At 45.2% G+C, this 24,744-nt stretch overlaps 1 protein-coding gene across 2 annotated transcripts in view; it reads right to left on the reverse strand.

The window, feature by feature from the left end:
• Positions 1 to 1,026: 1,026 nt before the first annotated feature.
• Positions 1,027 to 24,744, reverse strand: part of ATCAY (ATCAY kinesin light chain interacting caytaxin) — a 42,641-nt gene continuing 18,923 nt past the window's right edge. For both annotated transcript variants that reach the window (XM_088672984.1, XM_060275364.2), the window contains exons 5-13: positions 23,674 to 23,859; positions 21,363 to 21,465; positions 19,085 to 19,216; positions 16,866 to 16,952; positions 13,522 to 13,620; positions 9,617 to 9,652; positions 9,434 to 9,469; positions 6,469 to 6,501; positions 1,027 to 4,439 (exon numbers count right to left, since the gene is read on the reverse strand). In XM_088672984.1, the coding sequence (XP_088529110.1) occupies positions 4,430 to 4,439; positions 6,469 to 6,501; positions 9,434 to 9,469; positions 9,617 to 9,652; positions 13,522 to 13,620; positions 16,866 to 16,952; positions 19,085 to 19,216; positions 21,363 to 21,465; positions 23,674 to 23,859 (722 nt within the window). In that variant the 3' untranslated portion in view covers positions 1,027 to 4,429. The remainder of the gene's footprint in view (positions 4,440 to 6,468; positions 6,502 to 9,433; positions 9,470 to 9,616; positions 9,653 to 13,521; positions 13,621 to 16,865; positions 16,953 to 19,084; positions 19,217 to 21,362; positions 21,466 to 23,673; positions 23,860 to 24,744) is intronic.

Below are 24,744 nucleotides of genomic sequence, written 5' to 3' on the forward strand. Positions count from 1 at the left end.
GACAGACCTCAGCGTAACACTCAAAGTGGAAGTGTGGCACTCAAATCGGAAGTGTAACACTCAAAACGGAGCACGTTCGGCTTCCAAAAAATGTTCGCAAATCGGAACACTTACTTCCGGGTTTGCAGTGTTTGGGTTCCAAGTTGTTTGAGTACCAAGGTGTTTGAGAACCAAGGAACCACTGTATATGCAGCTGTCCCTTATGGGGAATGAACCTGCAACCCTGGCATCATCAGCACCATGCTCTAACCTACTGAGCCACCATGCACTATTACGGTGTCAAGATTATATTGCAGCAGCCAGCTATGATAAAACAGCGGTCTGGAGCGGCCACAACACTTTTTCTTCCCTAGCTTGGAAAGAAATATTGGCACATTTTAAATCAGTGCTTGTGGAAAGCACAGCAATGGACGCCCAGAACCTGTGCATCTCACCAAAGATGTCTTGTCTCTTTCCACCTGCACATTTGGTGTTTCTCATAAAAGCAGCCGCTAATCCTCTTTCAGTTGCACTGACCGTATACTTATAAGTCATAGTTTAGTTACAATGGTATGCGGCAAAGTTTATCCGGCACACTCGCCCGTCACGTTCCTCGGAGTCAGGTGGTTCTCGTATGAGTGAGGAAGTCACTGCCAAGAACAAATGACGTTCCCTCTTGTAGTGCTCACCCACATTTCTGGGCTCACCATCTATGGCAGAAACTAAATGTGATAGGAGGTCAGCTAAAACACTTCAAATAAATTTTTTTTAAAAAACAAACAAACAAGGCATTGTAAAAAGCCTCCCGTTAGAAAAACCAGGTTCATTTTCCTGTTCAACTCTCTACATCCTAATGGTTTAAATTCTGACATGGACTATAGTTGTTTTTTGTAATTACTTTCATTTGTTTTTGCAATGCTGTATTAATCTATTTTTTATCCATGCATTGTGTTGGCTAATTAAGCCTTGTTTTTTCCATGGTTTGTCTCTTTAAGAAAAAAAAACACCAAACAAACAATTTTTATGACTTTAAATACAACAGACATATTTCTTGTTGAAGACTTGGCGTTTTTAATGAAATATCCACAGGTTTTCTTGGTTTCATAGCAAGAAAAATGACCGTCGCCACACGCCGTTAACAGCAAACTGTATTTCCTAGAGTTAAATCACCTAAATACGAAACACATTAGGACAGGGGTGGAGGACTTAATACGTCCTCGCAGTTTTACAAGAATGTTTTCGGATGGCGGAGCTCCACTTTTAAACACAGGGAAATTGTAGGTGTGTGCTGTTTTGTGCCCGGTCTTGATGACGGGAAACTTCACTTCGATAGTGGCATGCTCTGTTACAAGGAATATACAAAAAAACCCCACATGTATTTACATTTGTAAATGTCGAACATTGATTTTTCTCTCTCCTCTGACATATACATCACACCTGTAAGTGTTTGAGGCAAGAGGAAGGAATGAGAGGTTAGGAATTGTACTGAGGTATGCTCTAAAATAGTACATCATTTTCCATTTTATGGTAGAGCAGCAGAAACCTACCTCTCAGGGTTGTTGTGAGGAATAAATTGAGAGGAGGAGGAGAGGGGAGTTACACAAGAACGAGATTTAACCATTACAGACTATGATAGTAGATGTGATTAAGGCCATTTCCCCAAACCTCTCTCGTTTCACATGTCCTCCTCTTTAAGAGTAACCCATGGATAGGGGAACACTTGACCCTCCAGATGATGTTGGGCTGGAAGTCCCAACAGCTTTAGCCAACTTGGGCAATGGTCAAGGATGATGGGATATGTAGTCCCAACACCTGCAGCGCCACAGATTACCTATCCCAGCTTTAAAACCAAGCAGTCCCGTATTCTTCCCTCTGGTGCCCAAGATTGCAAGGCAAACACATCCTTTTAAAACCAAGCATAGAGAAACCGGCAAAGATATCACAAAGAATTGTCACCAGGGGCGTCATACCCATAGAGGCTAGTGGTGCGGGGCGCCAGGGTGCCAAGTTCTGGAGGGCGCCAGGGAAAAAGCAGAGGCTGGGCATGGCACCTCCCGGCATCAGCTCGCCACCATCGACCGCCTTCGCCATGCTACGCTGAAGCAGCACCGTGCCCGGAGCCTCCGTCTGCCGTGGCCACCATGGCATGAAGCGGCCAGCTGAGCCGGGAGGCGCTGCGTCCAGCCTCTGCCTCTTCCACACTGGAGGAGCCACCTTCCAGCTGCTGCCTGCCTCCTCCAGCCCCGCCGGCAGCGCTGTCCTCCCTAAAAAACTCGGGGGGGGGAGGAGTGCCAGAGGGAGCTTTGCACCATGGCACCAGATATGCTTAAGACGGCTTTGATTGTTACCCCATTTGTTTCCGGAGAAGGATGCGCAAATCTGTGGTCCTGGAGGCGTCTCTTTGGAGACTGCCAATACTTTCCACATTTCTCTTTGTAGAATGGTGGAAGAGCATGTAAACACTCCTCAATGCAGCACGCGTGTCAGCTAACAGAACTCATGTTCTCTCCCCCTCCCTCCCCGCAGAAAGCAGCTTAAAATGTACTTTCAAAAAATCCAGTTGAAACTATTTCATATCCAAACTGATAGATGTCTTTGCAGCTCTTTTTGCTTTTATAAATACTCCGTGCACGAGAGAGAAGTTTTTAGACATGATTGTGAACCATACATTTCCCAGATGTTTGATCATCGCAGTTGTGAACACATCTGCTCGTAAGGTGACCCCCATAGGGCACTATGGGGTGTAGATTCTACTTCCATTGTCAGTAGAGAGGTATGATTGAAGTGTTCAGGATGTCACGCATTCTGCTATGCAAAGAAGACATTCCCAAAGCTTCTTCAGATAGGGCTAGATTCCTTTCTTTCGCAAACGAAGCAGACCGGTCTTTTAAAGCAATTGATCCCCATTATGTCGCAAGCTCTTCTGGCTACTTGTTCAGGGTTAGGTGTCATGTATCAAATGAGAAGAAAAAAACGAGCAAGCCAGCTGTTCCACGCTCCTCTGCAGACACACAAAAGCAGAGGAAGCCTTTTGTTGTGCTGGCATTTGGAAGATTCCCGGGGGAACCAAGCTTGTACATGTAATTCTGCCACTGCTGCCCTCTAGTGTGGAACAACCAAAACAGCAACTATCTGAATGTGGACTTCAGGGTTTTCTGTTCTTCTCGGATCGAAATGACTGGGTCACATTTAAGTGCATAGATTAAATCTAAGTGTGTGCATGGGCGCTCATGCGGTACCTTTCCTCCTGATCCCAGGATTTTGTGTGTTTGAACAAATTGCCTTCCTGCCCTGCAAAGTCCAGTGAGGGAAGTGGATCACGTGATTCTAAGCACAGAGACCTGGGTTCAAATTTCTACTCGGCTGTGATCTTTCAACCTAACCTAAATGTCTTGCTGGGTTGGGTTTGTTTGTTTTTCTAGGATAAAGTGGGAGCCACTCCCATGTTCATTAGGACGGAAGATGGGTATATGTATGTGGCGCATTCATTTTCCTGTTCTAAATGTGCTCACTTTCTAATCTGACCATCTGACTCAATTTATCCCTTCTTGTTTGAGATGTAGACTGTGTTTTCATGTGCCTCCATCTTGCCTCAGAGGTTTGGAGGCAGAATTTGGGGGGGAGGAGATTGTCCAGTGTTCTGAAAGTGACTAACACCGTCACCTTTCCACTGACTAGTGTATGAATGGGCATGGTATCTTGAATAGTGTATATGAATGGGCATGGTATCTTGAATAGTGTATATGAATGGGCACGGTACTTGCGATATCTGGTGCCCAAGATTCGGGGACAGAACCATTCAGGAGAGAGAGGATGCGACAAATAAAAGCGATCTGTACATCATTTCCCGCGTGAGACTTCACCATGAGCTCAAGTGGTAAAAGAAATAGTGCCAGGGCTGCATTTGGGAAACAGATGACGCAAAAAGCAGGTAGGTGCTCTGTATCTATACTGGAACAGGCATGCACAAACTTCAGAAGGGGACGAAAGTTTGCTTCCGCAGTTCTTCCTGACCCAATGAATGCACAGAGCAACAGTTTCCTTTCAAACGCGTCCGGCAAGAAATTTAAGAATGGATGTGTGCTTTCCCATCCTGATGTCGCTATGCTGACCTGCAGCAACCAAACGGAGGAGCCTTGCGATGTATAAACCAGAGTTCTACATTTTAGGCTGGATTTTGTAATATCCCAACGTTGTTGCTTTTTAAAGATGGAAGCTGCTCGCATCTCTCGGCAATGGGGTTTGCCATTCGGAGCCTTTGCTGGAAAGTGCTGTTCGTTCAGTGAATCTCTTGCGTGCAATGGAATCCCTTTTGGGCAAAGACGGAAAGGCTGGTTCCTTGGTTGGATGGAACGGAGGATGAGGTGGTCTTAACACCAGGAAGGTCATTTTACAGTGGGTAATGCATCGTTCTGGGTCGTTCTTTAGGTCTGTGTGTTCTTGCCTTGATTCAGGACATGCTAAATGGTGGGAGGAGGGAGGAAGGAGAGAGAAAAAAACAGGCCCAGTGAATACTTAAGAGACTGCTTGTTGCCAATTATTAAGGGCCCCTCCAGACTGGTGTTTTATTGTGGATGCATAGGTAAAGGTAAAGGACCCCTGGACGGTTAAGTCCAGTCAAAGGCGACTATGGGGTTGCGGCGCTCATCTCGCTTTCAGGCTAAGAGAGCCAGCGTTTGTCCGCAGACAGCTTTCCGGGTCATGTGGCCAGCAGGACTAAACTGCTTCTGGCGCAACGGGACACCGTGACGGAAACCAGAGCGCGTGGAAACTCCATTTACCTTCCCGTCACAGTGGTACCTATTTATCTACTTGCACTGGCGTGCTTTTGAAATGCTAGGTTGGCAGGAGCTGGGACAGAGCAACGGGAGCTCACCCCATTGGGAGGATTTGAACTGCCGACCTTCTGATCGGCAAGCCCAAGAGGCTCAGTGGTTAGGTAAACAGCGTTTCCGTGCACTCTGGTTTCTGTCACGGTGTCCCGTTGCATCAGAAGCAGTTTAGTCATGTGGGCCAAATGACCCAGAAAGCTGTCTGTGGACAAATGCTGGCTCCCTCGGCCTGAAAGCGAGATGAGCGCCGCAACCCCATAGTTGCCTTTGACTGGAGTTAACCGTCCAGGGGTCCTTTACCTTTACCTTTTTACCTGTGTGGGGGTATCCTGCAACATATTCCTGAAACAACAGTTGTGCATTACTGGTATGTTGCTTTAGTTTGTTTTGCAACACTGGCTTATGAGGAACGATGCCTAATGAGGAACGGCTTAGGGAGCTGGGTATGTTTAGCCTGGAGAAGAGAAGGTTAAGGGGTGATATGATAGCCATGTTCAAATATATGAAAGGATGTCATATGGAGGAGGGAGAAAGATTGTTTTCTGCTGCTCCAGAGAAGCGGACACGGAGCAATGGATTCAAGCTACAAGAAAGAAGATTCCACCTCAACATTAGGAAGAACTTCCTGACAGTAAGAGCTGTTCGGCAGTGGAATTTGCTGCCAAGGAGTGTGGTGGAGTCTCCTTCTTTGGAGGTCTTTAAGCAGAGGCTTGACAGGCATATGTCAAGAATGCTTTGATGGTGTTTCCTGCTTGGCAGGGGGTTGGACTGGATGACCCTTGTGGTCTCTTCCAACTCTATGATTTTATGATTCTATGCCCCATTGCAACCACTGCACAATTGCTGTTGGCAGGGGTAGTGATGGCGGCTAAACCTCAAGAAACACAAGGCAAAAATAAACCCAGGACATTTGTGGTATAAAAGGTTGCACAATTCAGCAGGAAGTTACGGTATATGACTGGAAATGAAACACTGGGACCACCTCACACCGAAAGCAGGATTGTGTCTGATCGCTCCAACAGCATCATGAGCACAAAGGATGTCTGAAGGGGCCCTGAGATTAACATACAAATTGCACACATAGATTGATAAGCTATTGAAATCACTGGGACTGCACACACCCCAGTCTGATTTGGTGCTTCGGATGGGGCCCAATCTGACCTGTCGAGGACCCACACCTGACCTGGGTCTCATACCAAATGTGGAGCTTTGCACCAGCCCTAATTGAAATGAATTAGTTAACTCTAGTTAAAGATGCGATCAGCAACGAGGAAAGACAGGGGAGAGACGCCTGAATCTCCTTATACCCCCACAACTGCGGATTTAATCAGGAGTCTATGTGGCGCTGAGCCTGAACATGGTCTCGCTTAGCATTTCCTCATACGAACGATGCTCCAACCTTTGGTTCATATTTTCATTTTCTTTTCATGCTTCCCCGGGTATTGATATTCTGCCAGTCTGTAGAGCAGGGATCGGTAAAACCTGGCGCACTCCAGAGATGTTCCAGAATCCCCAGCAACCATCACGGCCAACTATCAGGGATGATGCTCATTGTGGTGAAACAACAATGCCAAAAGGGATTCAGGATCCCCAGGGCTGCTGCAGGTAACTAAATTCTGAATGTAATTTTAAAAATAAAAATAAAACAAACCCACACCTTGTTTCCTGATCCTCTGCTGGCAATGTAGGCCTGTTTGGGAAGACAGACAAAATAGTAAATAAATTTAGAAAAACTGTGTATGCTGTTAAACCTCATAGTTCCAGGGGCAGAGGGTGGGGCTCGCCCCGGGTGTCACCACTGAGGGGGGTGACAAAATGCCGGGTGGCACTCACCGCGGGGCCTGCAGCACGCCTGAGCCACACGTCTCTCCTGCGAGAGAGAACAATGGCTTGGGTGTGTGCTGGCTTTGCGCTGCCCAAACGATCCGCCCGCTGCCCCCCCAGCTGTAGGGGGGCTGAGTGGGAGGGGGCAGGCAGACCCGGAGGCCCCGCAGTGCGGCCAGCCCCTATGGGTGGCTCGCCCTGCCCCTGGGCGTGCTGGCCCATGCACCCGAGCGGCTTCCTCCGCCACTGCATAGTTCTGCATCTGAAGAGGCAGAATCTTACAAGTGGATTAGCAAACCTGTTCTAGGGGACTCTTAATGGGTTGAGTTGATTTAAAATAAGGAATGTCTGCAGTATCTCTAAAAGGATACTTTTTTAAAAAAATTGCACTAGGGATGTACGAAGGCATCAATTTCTCTTCTGCCCAATCTTTGTTGCCTGCAGCTCTGGCTCCATTCTTCTGGCAAAAACTCTATCCAACGTTCATCCTACTCAGAGTAGACCCATTGAAATTAAAGGTTGTTACTAATTAAGATCCATTCATTTCAGTGGTCTGCTCCAGTGCCGGATTTACGTATAAGCTAAACAAGCTATAGCTTAGGGCCCCACTCTCTTGGGCCCCCCCAAAAAAATGTAAATGAAAAAAACGGGATATCCATTTCCAAAATAGAAGATAAAAAACAAATAGAATAAAACCTACATACAGCAACCGTGTTTTGTGTTGTGTAGGCTCCTATGATGTAAGTCATGGCCCCCTCCTGCTAGCCTGCTCCCTAAAATATCACTGGTTTGCTCCTTTCTATATATAGGGTGCCTACATTCTGCATGGACTGGTTGCATGGCAACATGCACAAATGGCTTATGATACCTATGAGGTCCATCAATTACCATATAGCATATATTCAACACAAAAAACAGTGACAATTTGCTGTTGACAAAGGACAGCTGGACACAGAAAGGGCCCCATTACCTTCAGTAGCTTAGGGCCTCATCAAACCTAAATCTGGCCCTGGGTATCCCATTAAAGGGATCCGGCGGTCGTGGATCCCGTCCGATGCCCTGCTGGTGGCTAGGGCCATGGCACGACCCCCGGTGACATCAGGGGAAGCTTCCAGTTGTATTTCGATCAACAGGCTCCTCCCACTGGGTGTTAACCTTATATGACTCCCCGCTGAGCGGGGTGGAGTCATGCTTGCTTGTGTGTCCAATGCCTAAGCCAATACCTCTCACTTGCTCTAACCAATAAAGTTGTGGCCTTATTTTACCCATTAACCCAAATTCATGTGTCACTGTGTCTTTTATTTCTCGCGGGGGGCGGGTCCTCGAATTGCAAATGGGACAAATAAGCAGACTTCAGCAATTTCCTCCTGTTTCTGTTTCCATCAGACTGCTCCAACATCCCTCCTGGCAGCCCCACATCCCCCAGGCAGAATTTTTTGAAGATCCTTAGAGCTGGACCAAATTGGCAAAGGCCATATCTCAGCCATTTCATTCACTTGGAAATCAGCTGTTTTGTTTCGGCAACATTTTGGGGTGGAGTGGAATTCTTTTTGGGAGGCGTGGTTTATTTCCCCCCCAGAAAGCCCTATTCTGAGATCCCTTTAAAAATTTTGATTTTAGGAAAGTTTGCTGCCATAGAAGACAAATGAGAACACCCATTACAGTGAACGGCAACTGAATACATGCAGGTCCTGCTATCCAAACGCTCAGTATATGAAAATTCACTTATCTAAACAACAGAAAATTGGTACCCAAATCTAGCTACACACACCACAGTTTCAGATATCTAAACAGATATTCAGATAACCAGATCTGCAGATAGCACTGCAAACAAATAAACAGCCTTAAACAAGTCTTAATATTTTTGTGTTTTGCTTGTATGTGGCAGCCATTTCGCCAGAAATCATGGAGCGGGGAGATTGGACAAATAGGCATTCCCCCCCCCCCTTCCTTGTTTGCCTTTTGCAAGGTTTCAGAGGAACACTACAGTCAATCGTGGGCAGGATTTGAGATAGGAACAGTGGAAGAAAAATGATAAAGTAATTGCTAGGGTTTCCAGACTCAATAGAGGACAGGACTTCTGTGCCTTTAATTGCCCTGCTCTCTTTTGAGTCTGGAAACCTTAAAGAGAAACCAGCTTGGAAATTAAACAAAGGGTCTGCTGGTTTCTCTTTAAGGTTTCCAGACTCAAAAGAGAGCAGGGCAATTAAAGGCACAGAAGTCCTGTCCTCTATTGAATCTGGCAACCCTAGTAATTGCATTAGACAGATTTCTGTAATAGATAAGAGTCTGATATATAACGTGGTTGGAAAGGGTGTGAACACTGTGGAGGGAAGTCAATACATGAAACAATGTAAGCATTCAATTTGAAGTTAATTTATAAAAATTTGGAAGTTCAATAAAAAGTATATTATTTAAAAAAGATGCCTCCCCCATAAGAATCAATGCAAATCGTCGACTTGCTATGCGAATGCTCACCTAACGGATATTTCGGATAGCGGAAATACTTTCCTCCCTGTTGCGTGCCTGAAATGATGGTTTCTCTGTGTCCCTAGTCCTCACTAGAAATGGGTGAATCTATCAATTTTGGTTTCTCTCAGTTTTTCATGTTTCCAATCTAAAGTTCATCTCGCTACATCTCCACATTACAAATCCTCCTGAAAATTCACCAGCATTTTAGGGGTGGAGGGTGGGAATCCTAAAAAGACATGTCTGTCTGCAATTTTGCCTAATATAGATTTTTGCAAACCATTTCCTCCCGATATAATGCATCCACAGTAGCATGGAAAGAGACTTACCTCTCTCTCACCGTTGTGTCTTGTTTCTCTTCCACCCTGTCAGGGATAAATTGCATTTTGAAATAGCCAGTTTTGCCTAAAGGAGCAATGTAAAATGACAATATACCCTGGGCAACTGTGTGATAGCGGGCCCCCTGCATTCCTCTTTCCTAGCATAAACCAAAAAGGGGAAAACCTACTTACGTTTCTTTTCTTGCTCTGTTCCGCTCTTCTTCAAACCTGAAACAAAGTGTTTAGAACTGTGAAAAAAACCATGGTTCGCAACTGGCTTAAAACCAACCATAGGAACAAATTCCCAATAAGCGACAAATTGCAAATGAACATATTGCCAACGAAACAAACCTGTTGGGGTCGTAGGAAAGCTGCGACCTGAGTTTGTCGCAATCGACGCTTTCCCTGTTCTGCTGCAATTCGGTTTGTGTGAATCACTACGTTATCTGTCTCGCTGTCCACTGTTTAATGTGACTTACATAACTTAAATTACGAAACACAGATATAAAATTTTACAGCATGTAATGGTTTAAGAGAAAATAATATGAAAATGATATATCGTTGGTATCTAACACCAAGTAAACTGGCGAAAATGTATGAATCTAAATCAAACAAGTGTTGGAAATGTATCCTATGTGGTGGTCTTGTAGTAAGGTTAAAGCTTACTGGGAAACGATATATAATGAATGGAAAAACATGTTCAAAATAACCTTTGTAAAAAAAAAACCTTTGTAAAAAAAACAACAACAACAGAAACTTTTCTTCTTGGAATTATAGGGACAGAACTATGTACATAAGTTGCATAGAATTTTTTTTATGTATGCTACTATAGTAGCAAGAATGCTACTCGCCCCAAAGTGGAAAGAAGCAGAAGTCCCACAAAAGGAAGAATGGATACAAAAGCTTATGGAATATGGCGAAATGGCGAAACTTACCAGAAGAATAAGAAATCAAGATAACAAACTTTTTTTAAATAAAAGAATGGAAATGGCTTATTGAATACTTACAGATAAATTGCAAACAGATTATTAACAGGATTATTGTAACAATAGCCTGCAGTTTTATAAGAGTTTATATTTGAAGTAGATAATTAAACGAGCAAATTAAATGAATTTGGATATGCGGAAGATATTAAAAAAAAATTAAGGAACCGCAGAAAGAGGGGGAAGGAAGTCAAACTTTGAAATGTTAAAATGATTGTAAAATTAATGATGGTCAGGACGAAACAAGATGTGTTGACTGGTTTCTGTTCCTAACCACGGATGAGTGTGGAAACTGCTTCTGCTATCTTTTCCATTTTTTGCTGGAATTCTCTGACCTTGCACACTGGAGGTGATGTTTAGGATGCCCTCCGTGGCATCCTAACTCTTTATTCAACACTCTTCCCAACGCTCTTTAAGTCTCCTCCTCCCCCAGTTTCTTCCCCAGCAAACTGAGGCTCTTTTGCCTTGTGTGTCTCTGTGCTCTTTGTGTTCTGGGAGACCAGGGGAGAGGGGAGCTGGTTGCAGCAGGAGAGGGAGACTCCCTGGCTCCATCACGGACCAGACTCATCTCTGCCTCTTGGTCTCCCACCTCTCCAGCCTCCGCTGCTGCCTCTGATTCTGGACTGCCATCTGCCACAGACTCCCCCTGCTCACGAAACCTTGTTGCGTCTTCTCCCCTCCCCCTTTTAATCTTATTTTGACCAAAGTAATAATAATACATAAATAAGAATAAAATTGTGCACCCCACTACCGAGACCATTCCATTGTAGCTATCCAACCTCCCAAAATTTCAACACCTCTTCTGACGGTTTGACCCCTTTCCGTTTTAACAGTACAAATTCTACAAACACCCTCCATATCTCCTCGAAACCATTCCTCCTGCATATTCCCCGTCTTAATGGCACATGTTAATTTATCATTAATAGAAGAAGAAGAAGAGGAGAAGGAGTTTGGATTTGATATCCCGCTTTATCTCTACCCGAAGGAGTCTCAAAGCGGCTAACATTCTCCTTTCCCTTCCTCCCCCACAACAAACACTCTGTGAGGCGAGTGGGGCTGAGAGACTTCAAAGAAGTGTGACTAGCCCAAGGTCACCCAGCAGCTGCATGTGGAGGAGCAGGGAAGCGAACCCGGTTCACCAGATTAGGAGTACACCGCTCTTAACCACTACACCACACTGGCTATATCCCACACCCATACCATCCCTCCACTTTATATTCTGCTTGCTCCTTCTACTTCCTAGCTATCATAATTCGTGCAGCTGTCGATAAATTTGTGAGCAAGTCCTTCCTTGCCTGCGAACCTTCCACCCCCCCTATTGCTTCTTCTCCTTCCAACACCTCTTAGGTGCTCCCATCCACCCAGTCCATGACAGCAGACGACATGGTGAAGGTGCATAGTGTGCTCCTTGGGCCCCAATCCGCCTCACCTTGCCTCATGGGCAGGCCAGCCCTTGCTGGAACAGAGGTGGGCCAGAAATGAATTTCCTGAATGCAGAGCTGGCTCCTACTGTCCGTTTGAATTTCTTAGTACAGGAACTATTGATCTGATGTGTAGAGGTCTTTCCTATTCTACTTAATTCAAGATGGTTCTGGAAGCTTCTGTGTGAAAGAAGCAAGCAGAAGGTTCGTGATGTTTGGGTTATTCCTTCAGAGAAGATGAGTACAGCTGGTTTAAACTGTCAAGGTCACGCTGACTATAAAAAAAAAAGGTCAGAAGGAGCCTGAGTTTCACTTCGTCTTTCTGTCTCTCTTTCCTTCTGTCGTAGTGTTCTGTATACAGCCGTACCTCGGAAGTCGAACAGAATCCGTTCCGGAAGTTTGTTCGACTTCTAAAACATTCGGAAAACAAAACGTCAGACATTCGGCTTCCAAAAATAGTTCGCAAACCGGAACAGTCACTTCTGAGTTTGTGGCGTACGGGAGCCAAAACGTTCGAGAACTAAGCTGTTAAAAAACCAAGGTACGACTCTATAGTGTTAAGGTTTGGTCTTATAAGTTATTGTAAGTTTAAGTCTGCTGCAACTGGATTTCTTATGGACACTGCTTAATCTTGAATGCATTTGATTTGTGACCGTTTTGCCCATTTGCCTTCAGTAGCAGCAAAGCTCTGCTGGATGAAATACAATTGCCTCTGGTCTATTTTTTGTGAATCCTGCAACGTGTTTAAGTTTTTACTCTGCTAACTCTACATTGGAGTTCTGCTTTGGATCAATATTGAGTAGAATAACATGTCACATACCCCAGTCCAGGCCGCTCTAGGCCCCTCCAACCACCTTTCATTGTACAGTGGTACCTCGACTTACGAACGACTAGACAGCCGAATTTTCCGACTTACGAATGGGGGTAATGGCCGCGCGCTTACGAATGTCTCGACATCCGGGGGGGGGGGGAAAACGCGGCGGTTTTAGATAGGGATTTTTCGACTTACAAATTTTTAGATAGGGTTGCTTCGACTTATGCATTTTTCCGTTTCCAATGCATTCCTATGGGAAATCGCGTTTCCAATGGCATTTTTCGACTTATGAATTTTTCATCTTACGAATTTAATCCGTTCCGAAGGCACCTTCGCAACCAACTTACGAAGGTGCCTTCGGAACGGATTAAATTCGTAAGTTGAAACACCACTGTACAGTGGAACCTCGGTTTATGAACACCTCGGTTTACGAATTTTTGATTTATGAACGCCACGGACCCATCTGGAACGGATTAATTCACTTTCCATTACTTTCAATGGGAAAGTTCGCTTCAGTTTATGAACGCTTGAGTTTATGAACAGACTTCCGGAACCAATTACACCCATGCTTCGGGTTAAGTACGCTTCAGGTCGAGTACTCTGCGGACCCGTCTGGAACGGATTAATCCACTTTCCATTACTTTCAATGGGAAAGTTCGCTTCAGTTTAAGCACTCCGTGGACCGTCCGGAACAGATTAATCCACTTTCCATTACTTTCAGTGGGAAAGGTCGCTTTAGTTTATGAACACTTCAGTTTATGAACAGACTTCCGGAACCAATTGTGTTCATAAACCGAGGTACTACTGTATATGAATCAGAATTAAAGGAAAGGCAGTGTAGGAAGACAACCCTGTTTCAAGGTATCGCCCAATACTTACTGTAGGATACAGTCCGGAATCTGGACATGCTCCATGGGGATGGCCTGCGATAGCTCCTCCAAGGTGTGAACGTACTGGATTTTGTTGATGAATTTCACACTAGGAAAGAGTATTTCCAAACGTTAGGCACAACTTCTCCCACGGCCACACACATTTTTCTTTTGCTAAAATCTAGCTTAGGGTGTATTAGGGACCGTGCTGAGGGGGGCTGCACTGAGGAGGAATGGTGGGAGTCACCCTCTCCCCCTGATCCTGAATCTTCCCAGGAGCAGGAGGGCAGCATAGATTTGGAACACTGGTTTGCAGAGGGGCATAGTTCAGAAGCAGAAGCTGGGGAATACTGGATGGGGAACAGCTAGCAGAAGAGACACTGGGAGATGGGGAGTTAACAGATTCACAGACTCTGGACAGTATCCACACCCCTTCCCCAAAGAGAGCTCAGAAAGTGTTAGAACAGAAAGCGCAGCGGGTACAAACTCAGATTACAAGACGTAGGAGTGATGTAGGTTAATAGAGATGAGGGGAATGACCCTTAACTCAGAGCACCACCAGTTTCTAGGAAATGTGTTCTTTGTTCTTGCACTGTGATTATACTGTGTCCAGTTCTGGGCACCACAGTTCAAGAAGGATACTGACAAGCTGGAACGTGTCCAGAGGAGGGCAACCAAAATGGTCAAAGGCCTGGAAACGATGCCTTATGAGGAACGGCTTAGGGACCTGGGTATGTTTAGCCTGGAGAATAGAAGGTTAAGGGGTGATATGATAGCCATGTTCAAATATATAAAAGGATGTCATATAGAGGAAGGTGAAAGGTTGCTGTTTTCTGCTGCTCCAGAGAAGCGGACACGGAGCAATGGATTCAAACTACAAGAAAGAAGATTCCACCTAAACATTAGGAAGAACTTCCTGACAGTAAGAGCTGTTCGGCAGTAGAATTTGCTGCCAAGGAGTGTGGTGGAGTCTTCTTCTTTGGAGGTCTTTAAGCGGAGGCTTAACAGCCATCTGTCAGGAATGCTTTGGTGGTGTTTCCTGCTTGGCAGGGGGTTGGACTGGATGGCCCTTGTGGTCTCTTCCAACTCTATGATTCTATGATTCTATTACAGATTCTAACTGGTAAGACATTCTTTTCGTTTGATCTTTAGTTTACTGCCATGGGGGTGGAAGCCGATTCCCTGAAGCCTAACAGGGTGTTGCAATTAACTCTGGACCCCCTTGAAAGTCAACCACTTTGGGTGTGTGTGTGTTAAACTGCTTTAATGGAGAGTGAAATTCAGAACGGGGGTAATTTGCAGGGAGAAGAAAAAGGGCTGTTCTAGAATATCTGGAATACAAATGTTATATTTCACATTCAACGATACGGAACCATCCCCACCTGGTGGTAGCCAATGAAGCCCTACTCAGAGTAGACCCACTGAAATTAACGCCCCTTAGTATTGTCCATCAATTTCAGTGGGTCTCATTCTAGGGCTAACACTGAATCCAACCTATTATGATGATCATTGGGCTGAATCTAATGTTAATCCTACTCAGAGCACAGCCATTGATGGACATTACCAACTATGGTCCATTAATTTCAATGGGTCTACTCTTGAGTAAAAATAGTTGGCTGCAACCCATTATTATGTTATTCCTCTTAGTATTCTATCCTGATGGCTTCCCCCATTTATCTTCACAAAACAGGTTAGTCTGAGAAATTGTGACTACGCAGAGTTTGAATCCGGGGTTGTCTGGGTCCGTGTCTGATTCACTAAGCTACCATGCTACCTTGGTTTGAAAGGTTGTATATGCCGATCGTGGGTTCGAGCCCCACGTTGGGCAAAATATTCCTGCTTAGCATTGGGTTGGACTAGATGACCCTCACGGTCCCTTCCAACTCTGCAATTCTGCGAAAGAGGTCATCGTACGAAAATTCACTTATCCAAACGTGAGGAATTAGTACCCAAACCTCACTATACACACTGCAGATTCCGATATCCAAACGGCCAGACTCGCATGTAATGCTTTAAATAAGCAGACTTAAACAAGTCTTTTTGTGTTTTGCTGGTCTGCCGAAACCGTTTTGCCATAAACTGTGGGTGGGAGGAACAGGGAGAAACTGGGGAAATGTTTGCCCTATGCAAGGTTTCGGAGGGTCTCCCCGGGTTTTCCATAATTTGGGGGTCAAAATTCCACGGTCGGGAACGCGTTAGAAATTTCTCCATAAGAATCAATGGGAATCATTGACTTGTTATGTGAACGCTCGCCTGACGAACCATTTGCCTTATGTTTGGATTAGCAGGACCTCCGTCCATCACGCTGTGTCTTTTTTGTTTTGTTCAGAAGCACTTGTTGACTCGAGCTTTTCATGCTGGGGCTTCTCTCAGCGGTCTTTGGAGTGTGAGGGGTGGGGTAAATTTAGAGAAAGATATTTTGGACTTTGAATTGCCGGAAGAAATATCAACAACCTCAGATATGCAGATGACACAACCTTGATGGCAGAAAGTGAGGAGGAATTAAAGAACCTTTTAATGAGGGTGAAAGAGGAGAGTGCAAAATATGGTCTGAAGCTCAACATCAAAAAACCCAAGATCATGGCCACTGGTCCCATCACCTCCTGGCAAATAGAAGGGGAAGAAATGGAGGCAGTGAGAGATTTTACTTTCTTGGGCTCCTTGATCACTGCAGATGGTGACAGCAGTCACGAAATTAAAAGACGCCTGCTTCTTGGGAGAAAAGCAATGACAAACCTAGACAGCATCTTAAAAAGCAGAGACATCACCTTGCCGACAAAGGTCCGTATAGTTAAAGCTATGGTTTTCCCAGTAGTGATGTATGGAAGTGAGAGCTGGACCATAAACAAGGCTCATCACCGAAGAATTGATGCTTTTGAATTCTTGTGCTGGAGGAGACTCTTGAGAGTCCCATGGACTGCAAGAAGATCAAACCTATCCATTCTGAAGGAAACCAGCCCTGAGTGCTCACTGGAAGGACAGATCCGGAAGCTGAGGCTCCAATACTTTGGCCACCTCATGAGAAGAGAAGACTCCCTGGAAAAGCCCCTGATGTTGGGAAAGATGGAGGGCACTAGGAGAAGGGGACGATAGAGGACGAGATGGTTGGGCAGTGTTCTCGAAGCTACGAACATGAGTTTGACCAAACTGCGGGAGGCAGTGAAAGACACGAGTGCCTGGCGTGCTATGGTCCATGGGGTCACGAAGAGTCGGACACGACTAAACAACAAATTTTGGACTACAAGTCCCATCATGTTGGCTGGGGCCTGATGGGAGTTGTAGTCCAAAACACCTGGAGAGGTTTCCGACATGTTTAACTGGCTTCGAGGCAGCTATCCTCTCGGCTGCTCATACCTGATGAACGGCCTCGATATAGCCAGGACCGTTCGAATGAACCACGACGGGTGAACGATTATCAGTGCTTTCAGGTTTTTCCGCAACCTGTGATAAAAATAAAGAAGGCAGGGAGGTATAAGAACACATCCGAGCAGCAGTTGCCTTTGGCCGTGCATTAGTTCTGCGCCAGATCCAAACCTTCATACATAAACACAATACAATTTAATTTCTCATCTCCTCTATATGCGATTACTCTTGCAAGTAATATTTGAACCCTTTCGATAAGTTTTAAATCAGGGTTTCCCACACTTGGTCTCCAGCTGGTTTTGGACTACAAATCCCATCACCCCTGACTACTGGTCTAGCTAGCTAGGGATGATGTAGTCCCCAAACAGCTGGAAACCCAAGTTTGGAAAACCTTGTTTTAAAGCAGGGGCCAGCAAACTTTTTCAGCAGGGGGCCGGTCCACTGTCCCTCAGACCTTGTGGGGGGCCGGAATATATTTTGGGGAAAAAATTATGAACGAATTCCAATGCCCCACAAATAACCCAGAGATGCATTTTAAATAAAAGGACACATTCTACTCATGTAAAAACACCAGGCAGGCCCCACAAATAACCCAGAGATGCATTTTTAAATAAAAGGACACAGTCTACAAATGTAAAAACACGCTGATTCCTGGACCGTCTGCGGGCCGGATTTATAAGACGATTGGGCCGCATCCGGCCCCCTGGCCTTAGTTTGGGAACCTCTGTTTTAAAGAATGGTTGTGATTTCCCCTCCCCGTAATTTTACTATTTTATCTTTCTTTCTTTTAACTCTCAGATTTATTTATTAGACTTCAGCAAGGAGGGCATACATTGCAAAACACAGAAAAAACACATTAAAAGCTTGGAGATGAAATGAAAAATAAAATATTAATGAAACTTAAGCAAAAACATAAACCAGCTGGAAGGTGGTGGAGAGGCAGTTTGTTTAAACCAAACTCCATAAATGAATATCTGGCGGTGTTTAAATGAGAAAACCTGAAACCACTTTCCTTATGAGAAATCCTACTGCCTTCAGCAGGAATGGTTTCAAAGTTCTAGGGCAAGAAGTAAAATTGGGCCTATGCACCCTAGGTCACTAATAATACTAAAATAACAACAACAACAACAACAACAACAACAACAACAACATGTTGTTGTTGTTACGGTATTTATACCCCGCCCATCTGGCTGGGTTTCCCCAGCCACTCTGGGCGGCTTCCAACAGAAATATTAAAATACACTAATTTCTTAAAGATTAAAAGCTTCCCTAAACAGGGCTGCCTTCAGGTGTCCTCTAAAACAGTGTTTCCCAACCTTGTGCCTCCAGATGTTTTGAGACTACAATTCCCATCATTCCTGACCATTGGTCTTGCTAGCTAGGGATGATGGGAGTTGTAGTCCAAAAACAGCTGGAGGCACAAGGTTGGGAAACACTGCTCTAAAAGTCTGGTAGTTATTTTTCTTTTTGACATCTGTTGGGAGGGCGTTCCACAGGGCGGGTGCCACTACCGAGGAGGCCCTCTGCTTGGTTTCCTGTAACTTGGCTTCTCGCAGCGAGGGAACCGCCAGAAGGCCCTCGGTACTGGACCTCAGTGTCCGGGCAGAACGATGGGGGTGGAGACGCTCCTTCAGGTATACTGGACCGAGGCCATTTAGGGCTTTAAAAGGTCTGCACCAACACTTTGAATTGTGCTCGGAAACATTATTTCACTATTAAACATTAAAAGCTTCCCTGTTTAGGGAAATCTTTAATGTCTGATGTTTTATTGTATTTTTAATATTTTGTTGGAAGCTGCCCAGAGTGGTTGGGGAAACCCAGCCAGATGGGTGGGATATAAATAAATAAATAAGTAGATAAATGAATTATTATTATTATTATTATTATTATTATTATTATTATTATTATTACCACGCCCATCTGGCTGGGTTTCCACTCAGGACAGTGGAAGACTCCGGTAAAGAGTTTACATCTGCATGAGGGGTTGAGAATCTTGAATCTCCATATATTATTAGACTTCAGTTCTCACAATATATGTTTGTTTGTTTTTGTAAACTGCTTTGAAGGTTTGTTTGGTTGTTGTTGTTTTACAGACAAGTGGTGTACAAATCTTATGAACTAAATTGGCACACACACAAACACACATATGTGAATCCTCATCCCCTGCAAAACGTGGCCCATTGTCATGGACTCAATCCACAAAACCTCACCTTCTGTCTATCATTTGGTAGCATTTTTTCAGCCAGCCGATCCCGGGCATTCTTCGGCGTGGCGTGGCACCGTTCATGTATACAATCATATAATCCTCTGCCACTAGCAACTCCAAGCTGCTTATCACATACCTGTTAGAAAACCAGAAGCAGATAATGAAGAAGAAGAAGAAGGAGGAGGAGGAGGAGGAGGAGGAGGAGGAGGAGGAGGAGGAGGAGGAGGAGGAGGAGGAGGAGGAGGAGGAGGAATTATTTATACCCCGCCCATCTGGGCAGCTTCCAGCAAAATATTGAAATACAATGATTAATTAAACATTAAAAGCTTCCCTAAACAGGGCTGCCTTCAGATGTCTTCAAAAAGTCAGATAGTTATTTATTTCTTTGACATCTAACGGGAGGGCATTCCACAGGGCAGGTGCCACCACTAAGAAGGCCCTCTGCCTGGTTCCCTATAACCTCACTTCTCGCAGGGAGGGAACTGCCAGAAGGTCCTCAGAGCTGGACCTCAGTGTCTGGGCTGAACGATGGGGGTGGAGACGCTTCTTCAGGTATACTGGGCCAAGGCCATTTAGGGCTTTAAAGGTCATCAGCAACACTTTGAATTGTGCTCGGAAACGTCCTGGGAGTCAAGGTAGGTCTTTCAGGACCGGTGTCATGTGGTCCCGGTGGCTGCTCCCAGATGTCAAAGAGGAAAACAGCTACCAGATTTTTAGAAGGCATCTGAAGGCAGCCCTGTTTAGGGAGGCTTTTAATGTTTAATAGATTTTTTTATTTCATTTTTCTGTTGGGAGCTGCTCAGAGTGGCTGGGGAAACCCAGCCAGAGGGGCGGGGTATAAATAATAAATTATTATTATTATTATTATTATTATTATTATTATTATTATTATTATTATTGCAGAAAGGATGAAAACACAGTTGCTCTAAATGGACTTGCTGTTTCTCTCTGAGTGTCTGGGGGCAGCATATGAACAATAAAATTATTAAGATTATTATCATTATCTAACTTAGTGGTTAGGGGAGAGGGGAGAGCAGAGGCAGAAAAATAAATAAAGGATGTTGAAAAGGATGTTTAAAATAACATTTGTAAAACCAAACAAAACCCAGAAGCTTTTCTTTTGGGAATTATAGGGACAGAACTACTGCATAGAAACTTCTTAATGTACTGTATGTGGCAATAATGTTACTCGCCCTAAAATGGAAAGAAGCAGAAGTCCCAGCAAAGGAGGAATGGATACAAAAACTTATGGAATATGCAGAAATGGCGAAACTTAACTAGGGAAAATAAGAAATTGAGATAGCAAACTTTTTATAAAAGAATGGAAACGGCTTACTGAATATTTTCAGATATATTGTAAACAGATGGAAACATTGGCAGGATTATTGTAATAACAACCTGCAGTTTTATAAGGGTATATATTTAAAGTAGATGAATAAATGAGTAAATTAAGTTAATTTGGAGATGCAGAAGTTATTAAAAATTGATGTAAGGAACCGCAGAAAGAGGGGGAAGGAAGTCGAGTTTTGAAATGTTAAAATGATGTTAAAAAGGTAAAGGTAAAGAGACCCCTGTCCAGTCGTGACCGACTCTGGGGTTGCGCGCTCATCTCACATTATTGGCCAAGGGAGCTGGCATACAGCTTCCAGGTCATGTGGCCAGCATGACAAAGCCGCTTCTGGCAAATCAGAGCAGCACATGGAAACGCCGTTTACCTTCCCACTGTAGCGGTTCCTATTTATCTACTTGCATTTTGACGTGCTTTCACACTGCTAGGTTGGCAGGAGCTGGGACCGAGCAACGGGAGCTCACCCCGTCACAGGGATTCGAACCGCCGACCTTCTGATCAGCAAGCCCTAGGCTCAGTGGTTTAACCCACAGAGCCACCTGGGTCCCTTAAAATGATGTTAAAATTAGTGAAATGTATAGATTCGAAAAGGATAAATACAATATAATAATAATAATAATAATAATAATAATAATAATAATAATAATAATAATAATAATAAATGTTGGGGTGCGGATTGGTGAAATCGCCGGCTGTAGCCAGGTGATGACTTTTGCAGAGCTTGGCTGGGGGTGGGGTGGGGGAGTGTTTTGAATGCAATAAGGGCTATTTCCAAAATGCCCCCCAGCACCGCCACCCTTCCTGATTTTAACACATCCATCTTCACCCTGACGTGGCCAAGCAAAGGAGGTGCTAGGGAGATGAATGCGAATGGAGCTCAAAAGTAAGTTTTCCCTCCTCCGTTCCAAGCAGAAGGCAAGTTAAAGTCACTCACAAGAATAGGTTCTCCATGATGTAATGATAATCGGGCAGGCTGCTGTCCGGCAGGTAGCAGGCAGCAAAGACGATGATGGCGTTGAGTCCTTCCCCGTAATAACCTGAGAGAGAAACAGATAGGAAACGAATAATAATAATAATTTATTTGTGTCCCGCCCTCCCAGGCCTAACATAAAAACAACACAATATGCATAAAAACAGACCTCAATTAATTAAAGTGGGTTGGGGGAGGGTTGTTTAGCTATAACACCTAACAGCCACAGACGATAACTTGTCCGTGAATCTCTCTTTCAGAAAGAGTCCATCTAGCCTAGCACCTGTTTCCAGCCATCAGTAGATAGATGCTTCCAGGAAACTTGAAACCTCTAAACTGTTTCTTAGCTCTCGAGTCTGAGACTCACTTGTGGCCAGCAGATTGGCTTCCTGTCAGCTGTCGCCACATATTGTGGCAGGCAGTTCCATAAGTCGACATTATTATTATTATTATTATTATTATTATTATTATTATTATTATGCCACCCATCTGACTGGGTTGGCTCAGTTACTCTGGGCGGCTCCCCCCAAAATACTAAAGACGCAATATAACATCAACCATTAAAAACTGCCCTGAACAGGGCTGCCTTCAGATGTCTTTTAAAAGTCAGGTAGTTGTTTATTGCCTTGACACATGGGCGTAGGCAGGGGGGCAGGAGGGGGCAATTGCCCCCCCATAGAAGCAAAGGCTGAGGGGCGCAGTGTGGCAGCCCCAGGCTCCCGCTCCCAGCGCGAAGCTTCAGAGTTGCGCCGGGAGCGGGAGCCTGGGGCCGCCTCCTCCGAAGACCTAGGAGGCGCAGGCCACGTGGCCCCACCCACATTTCCGCTGTGGCCCCTCCCCTCCCGCCCCTTGCCCCCGCCCCTTGCCCCCCTAATTTTGATCCTGGCTACGCCCCTGCCTTGACATCTGATGGGAGGGCGTTCCACAGGGAGGGTGCCACCACCGAGAAGGCCCTCTGCCTGGTTCCCTGTAACCTCACTTCTCACAATGAGGGAACTGCCATAAGGCCCTCGGAGCTGGACCTCAGTGTCTGGGCTGAACGATGCTCCTTCATGTTATACAGGACCAAAGCCGTTTAGGGCTTTTAAAGGTCAGCACCAACACTTTGAATTGCGCTCAGAAACGTAATTTCAGGCCCTGTGTTATATGGTCCTGGCGGCCACTCTACAAGCGGGAGATAACCAGAGCATGCACCACTCTGGCGAGACAATCCGCGGGTAGGGAGAGTCTCATCCTGTGTACCAGATGCAGCTGGTAGACAGCTGCCCGGAACATAGAATTGACCTGTGCCTCCATGTCCAGCTGTGGATCCAAAATGACCCCCAGGCTGTGCACCTGGTCCTTCAGGGGCACAGTTGCCCCATTCAGGACCAGGGAGTCCCCCACACCTGCCCACCCCTTGTTCTCCGAAAACAGTACTTCCCTTGAAGGGAGAGATTTGCCAATTGTGTTATTGAGCTAAATCTGATCATACAGTTTGCATTGTATAATTCTAATTGTATGGCTTAGCCCCCCATATCCCTAAAATGCTTCTTAAAATGCTTTCCTTTTTGCCTCTGCGTCTGTGCACCAAAGTGGGCCAAAGTGTAAGCATTCAATAGCAAGACAGAATGCCCTGCTAAGCTATCAAGGCCGGATGACTGTCTTGTCTGATGCTAGCAGTCTGACGCAAAGAGCAGGCAAGATAGAGAAATTCAAGCCCCCACTCAAGGCTGAGTGAGGATGCTACCGGGGTAGCATGAGTCAGCATGTGTTTATGCACAGGACCGGACACGGATCTTCCTTATATGTACTTGTGACCCCCTTTTGTGTTTATGAGAAGGACAGGATACGGATTTTCCTAATATGGATTTGTAACCCGTGACCCCCTTGCGTGCGCACATTTACAGAGGAGGGGGAAAGGACCCCAAGAAGTGTATAAGAAGCTTTGCAAATTTGTGTTTCTTTACTCTTGTCATGAAGCTTGATCACCAAGAGTCTCTTAAATTTAAGAATTAAATTTTTTCTCTGGATTCAACCCTCGGTGTCATTGTTGACTGTCTCTGTCCCTGCCTGGGCGCAACTTAAGGACCCTTTATTAGCAAACAAGGCTACACCCTGTCAGGGTTCAACCTCAATCTGTTAACCACCATCCACCCATCAAATCAATATCCGGGCTTAGTTGGCTGCTGGTGCTGCTTGCTTGGATATTGCACAACTTAACCGATGCATTTGCACACCCAGCGACACAAATCCTCCCCCCACAATGCAAGCCCCCCCCCCCAATGCTCCTCACCTCCGTGTGTCACCACTTTCATGTACGGTTTGATCATCTGCAGGTCAATTCGGTGTTCCTGTTCCCCAATGATGACCGTTCTCCACAGGCGGCCGTTTGTGGCGCTGGCCCCTTCCCCGGCTCCATCTCCAAATAAGTCCGCGCTGTCTCCCGGCATGTTTTTGGCTGTGGCCACAGGAGTATCGTCTGAGGGTGGGAATTCACAAAGACCATCCCTAGCAAGACTCGATTGTACAGAAAGTGTTTGGGAGATGAGGGCATCCTGAGCAAGTTTGCAGATGACACCAAATTGGGAGGGGTGGCTAATACCCCAGAGGACAGGATCACACTTCAAAATGACCTTAACAGATTGGACAACTGGGCCAAAGCAAACAAGATGAATTTTAACAAGGAGAAATGTAAAGTACTACACTTGGGCAAAAAAAATGAAAGGCACAAATACAGGATGGGTGACACCTGGCTTGAGAGCAGTACAGGTGAAAAGGATCTAGGAGTCTTGGTAGACCACAAACTTGACATGAGTCAGCAGTGTGATGCAGCAGCTAAAAAAGCCAATGCAATTCTGGGCTGCATCAATAGGAGTATAGCATCTAGATCAAGGGAAGTAATAGTACCACTGTATTCTGCTCTGGTCAGACCTCACCTGGAATACTGTGTCCAGTTCTGGGCACCACAGTTCAAGAAGGATACTGACAAGCTGGAATGTGTCCAGAGGAGGGCAACCAAAATGGTCAAAGGCCTGGAAACGATGCCTTATGAGGAATGGCTTAGGGAGCTGGGTATGTTTAGCCTGGAGAAGAGAAGGTTAAGGGGTGATATGAAAGCCATGTTCAAATATATAAAAGGATGTCATATAGAGGAGGGAGAAAGGTTGTTTTCTGCTGCTCCAGAGAAGCGGATACAGAGCAATTGATTCAAACTACAAGAAAGAAGATTCCACCTGAAGATTAGGAAGAACTTCCTGACAGTCTGAAAGTCTGAAAGCTCTGACAGTCTGACAGTCTGAAAGCTCTGAAAGTCTACAGCAGGGGTAGGCAACCTCAGGCCCATGGGCCGGATGCGGCCCAATCA

This window comes from Zootoca vivipara, chromosome 6 (assembly GCF_965207765.1).
Source record: "Zootoca vivipara chromosome 6, rZooViv2.hap1.1, whole genome shotgun sequence".
NCBI lineage: Eukaryota > Metazoa > Chordata > Lepidosauria > Squamata > Lacertidae > Zootoca > Zootoca vivipara.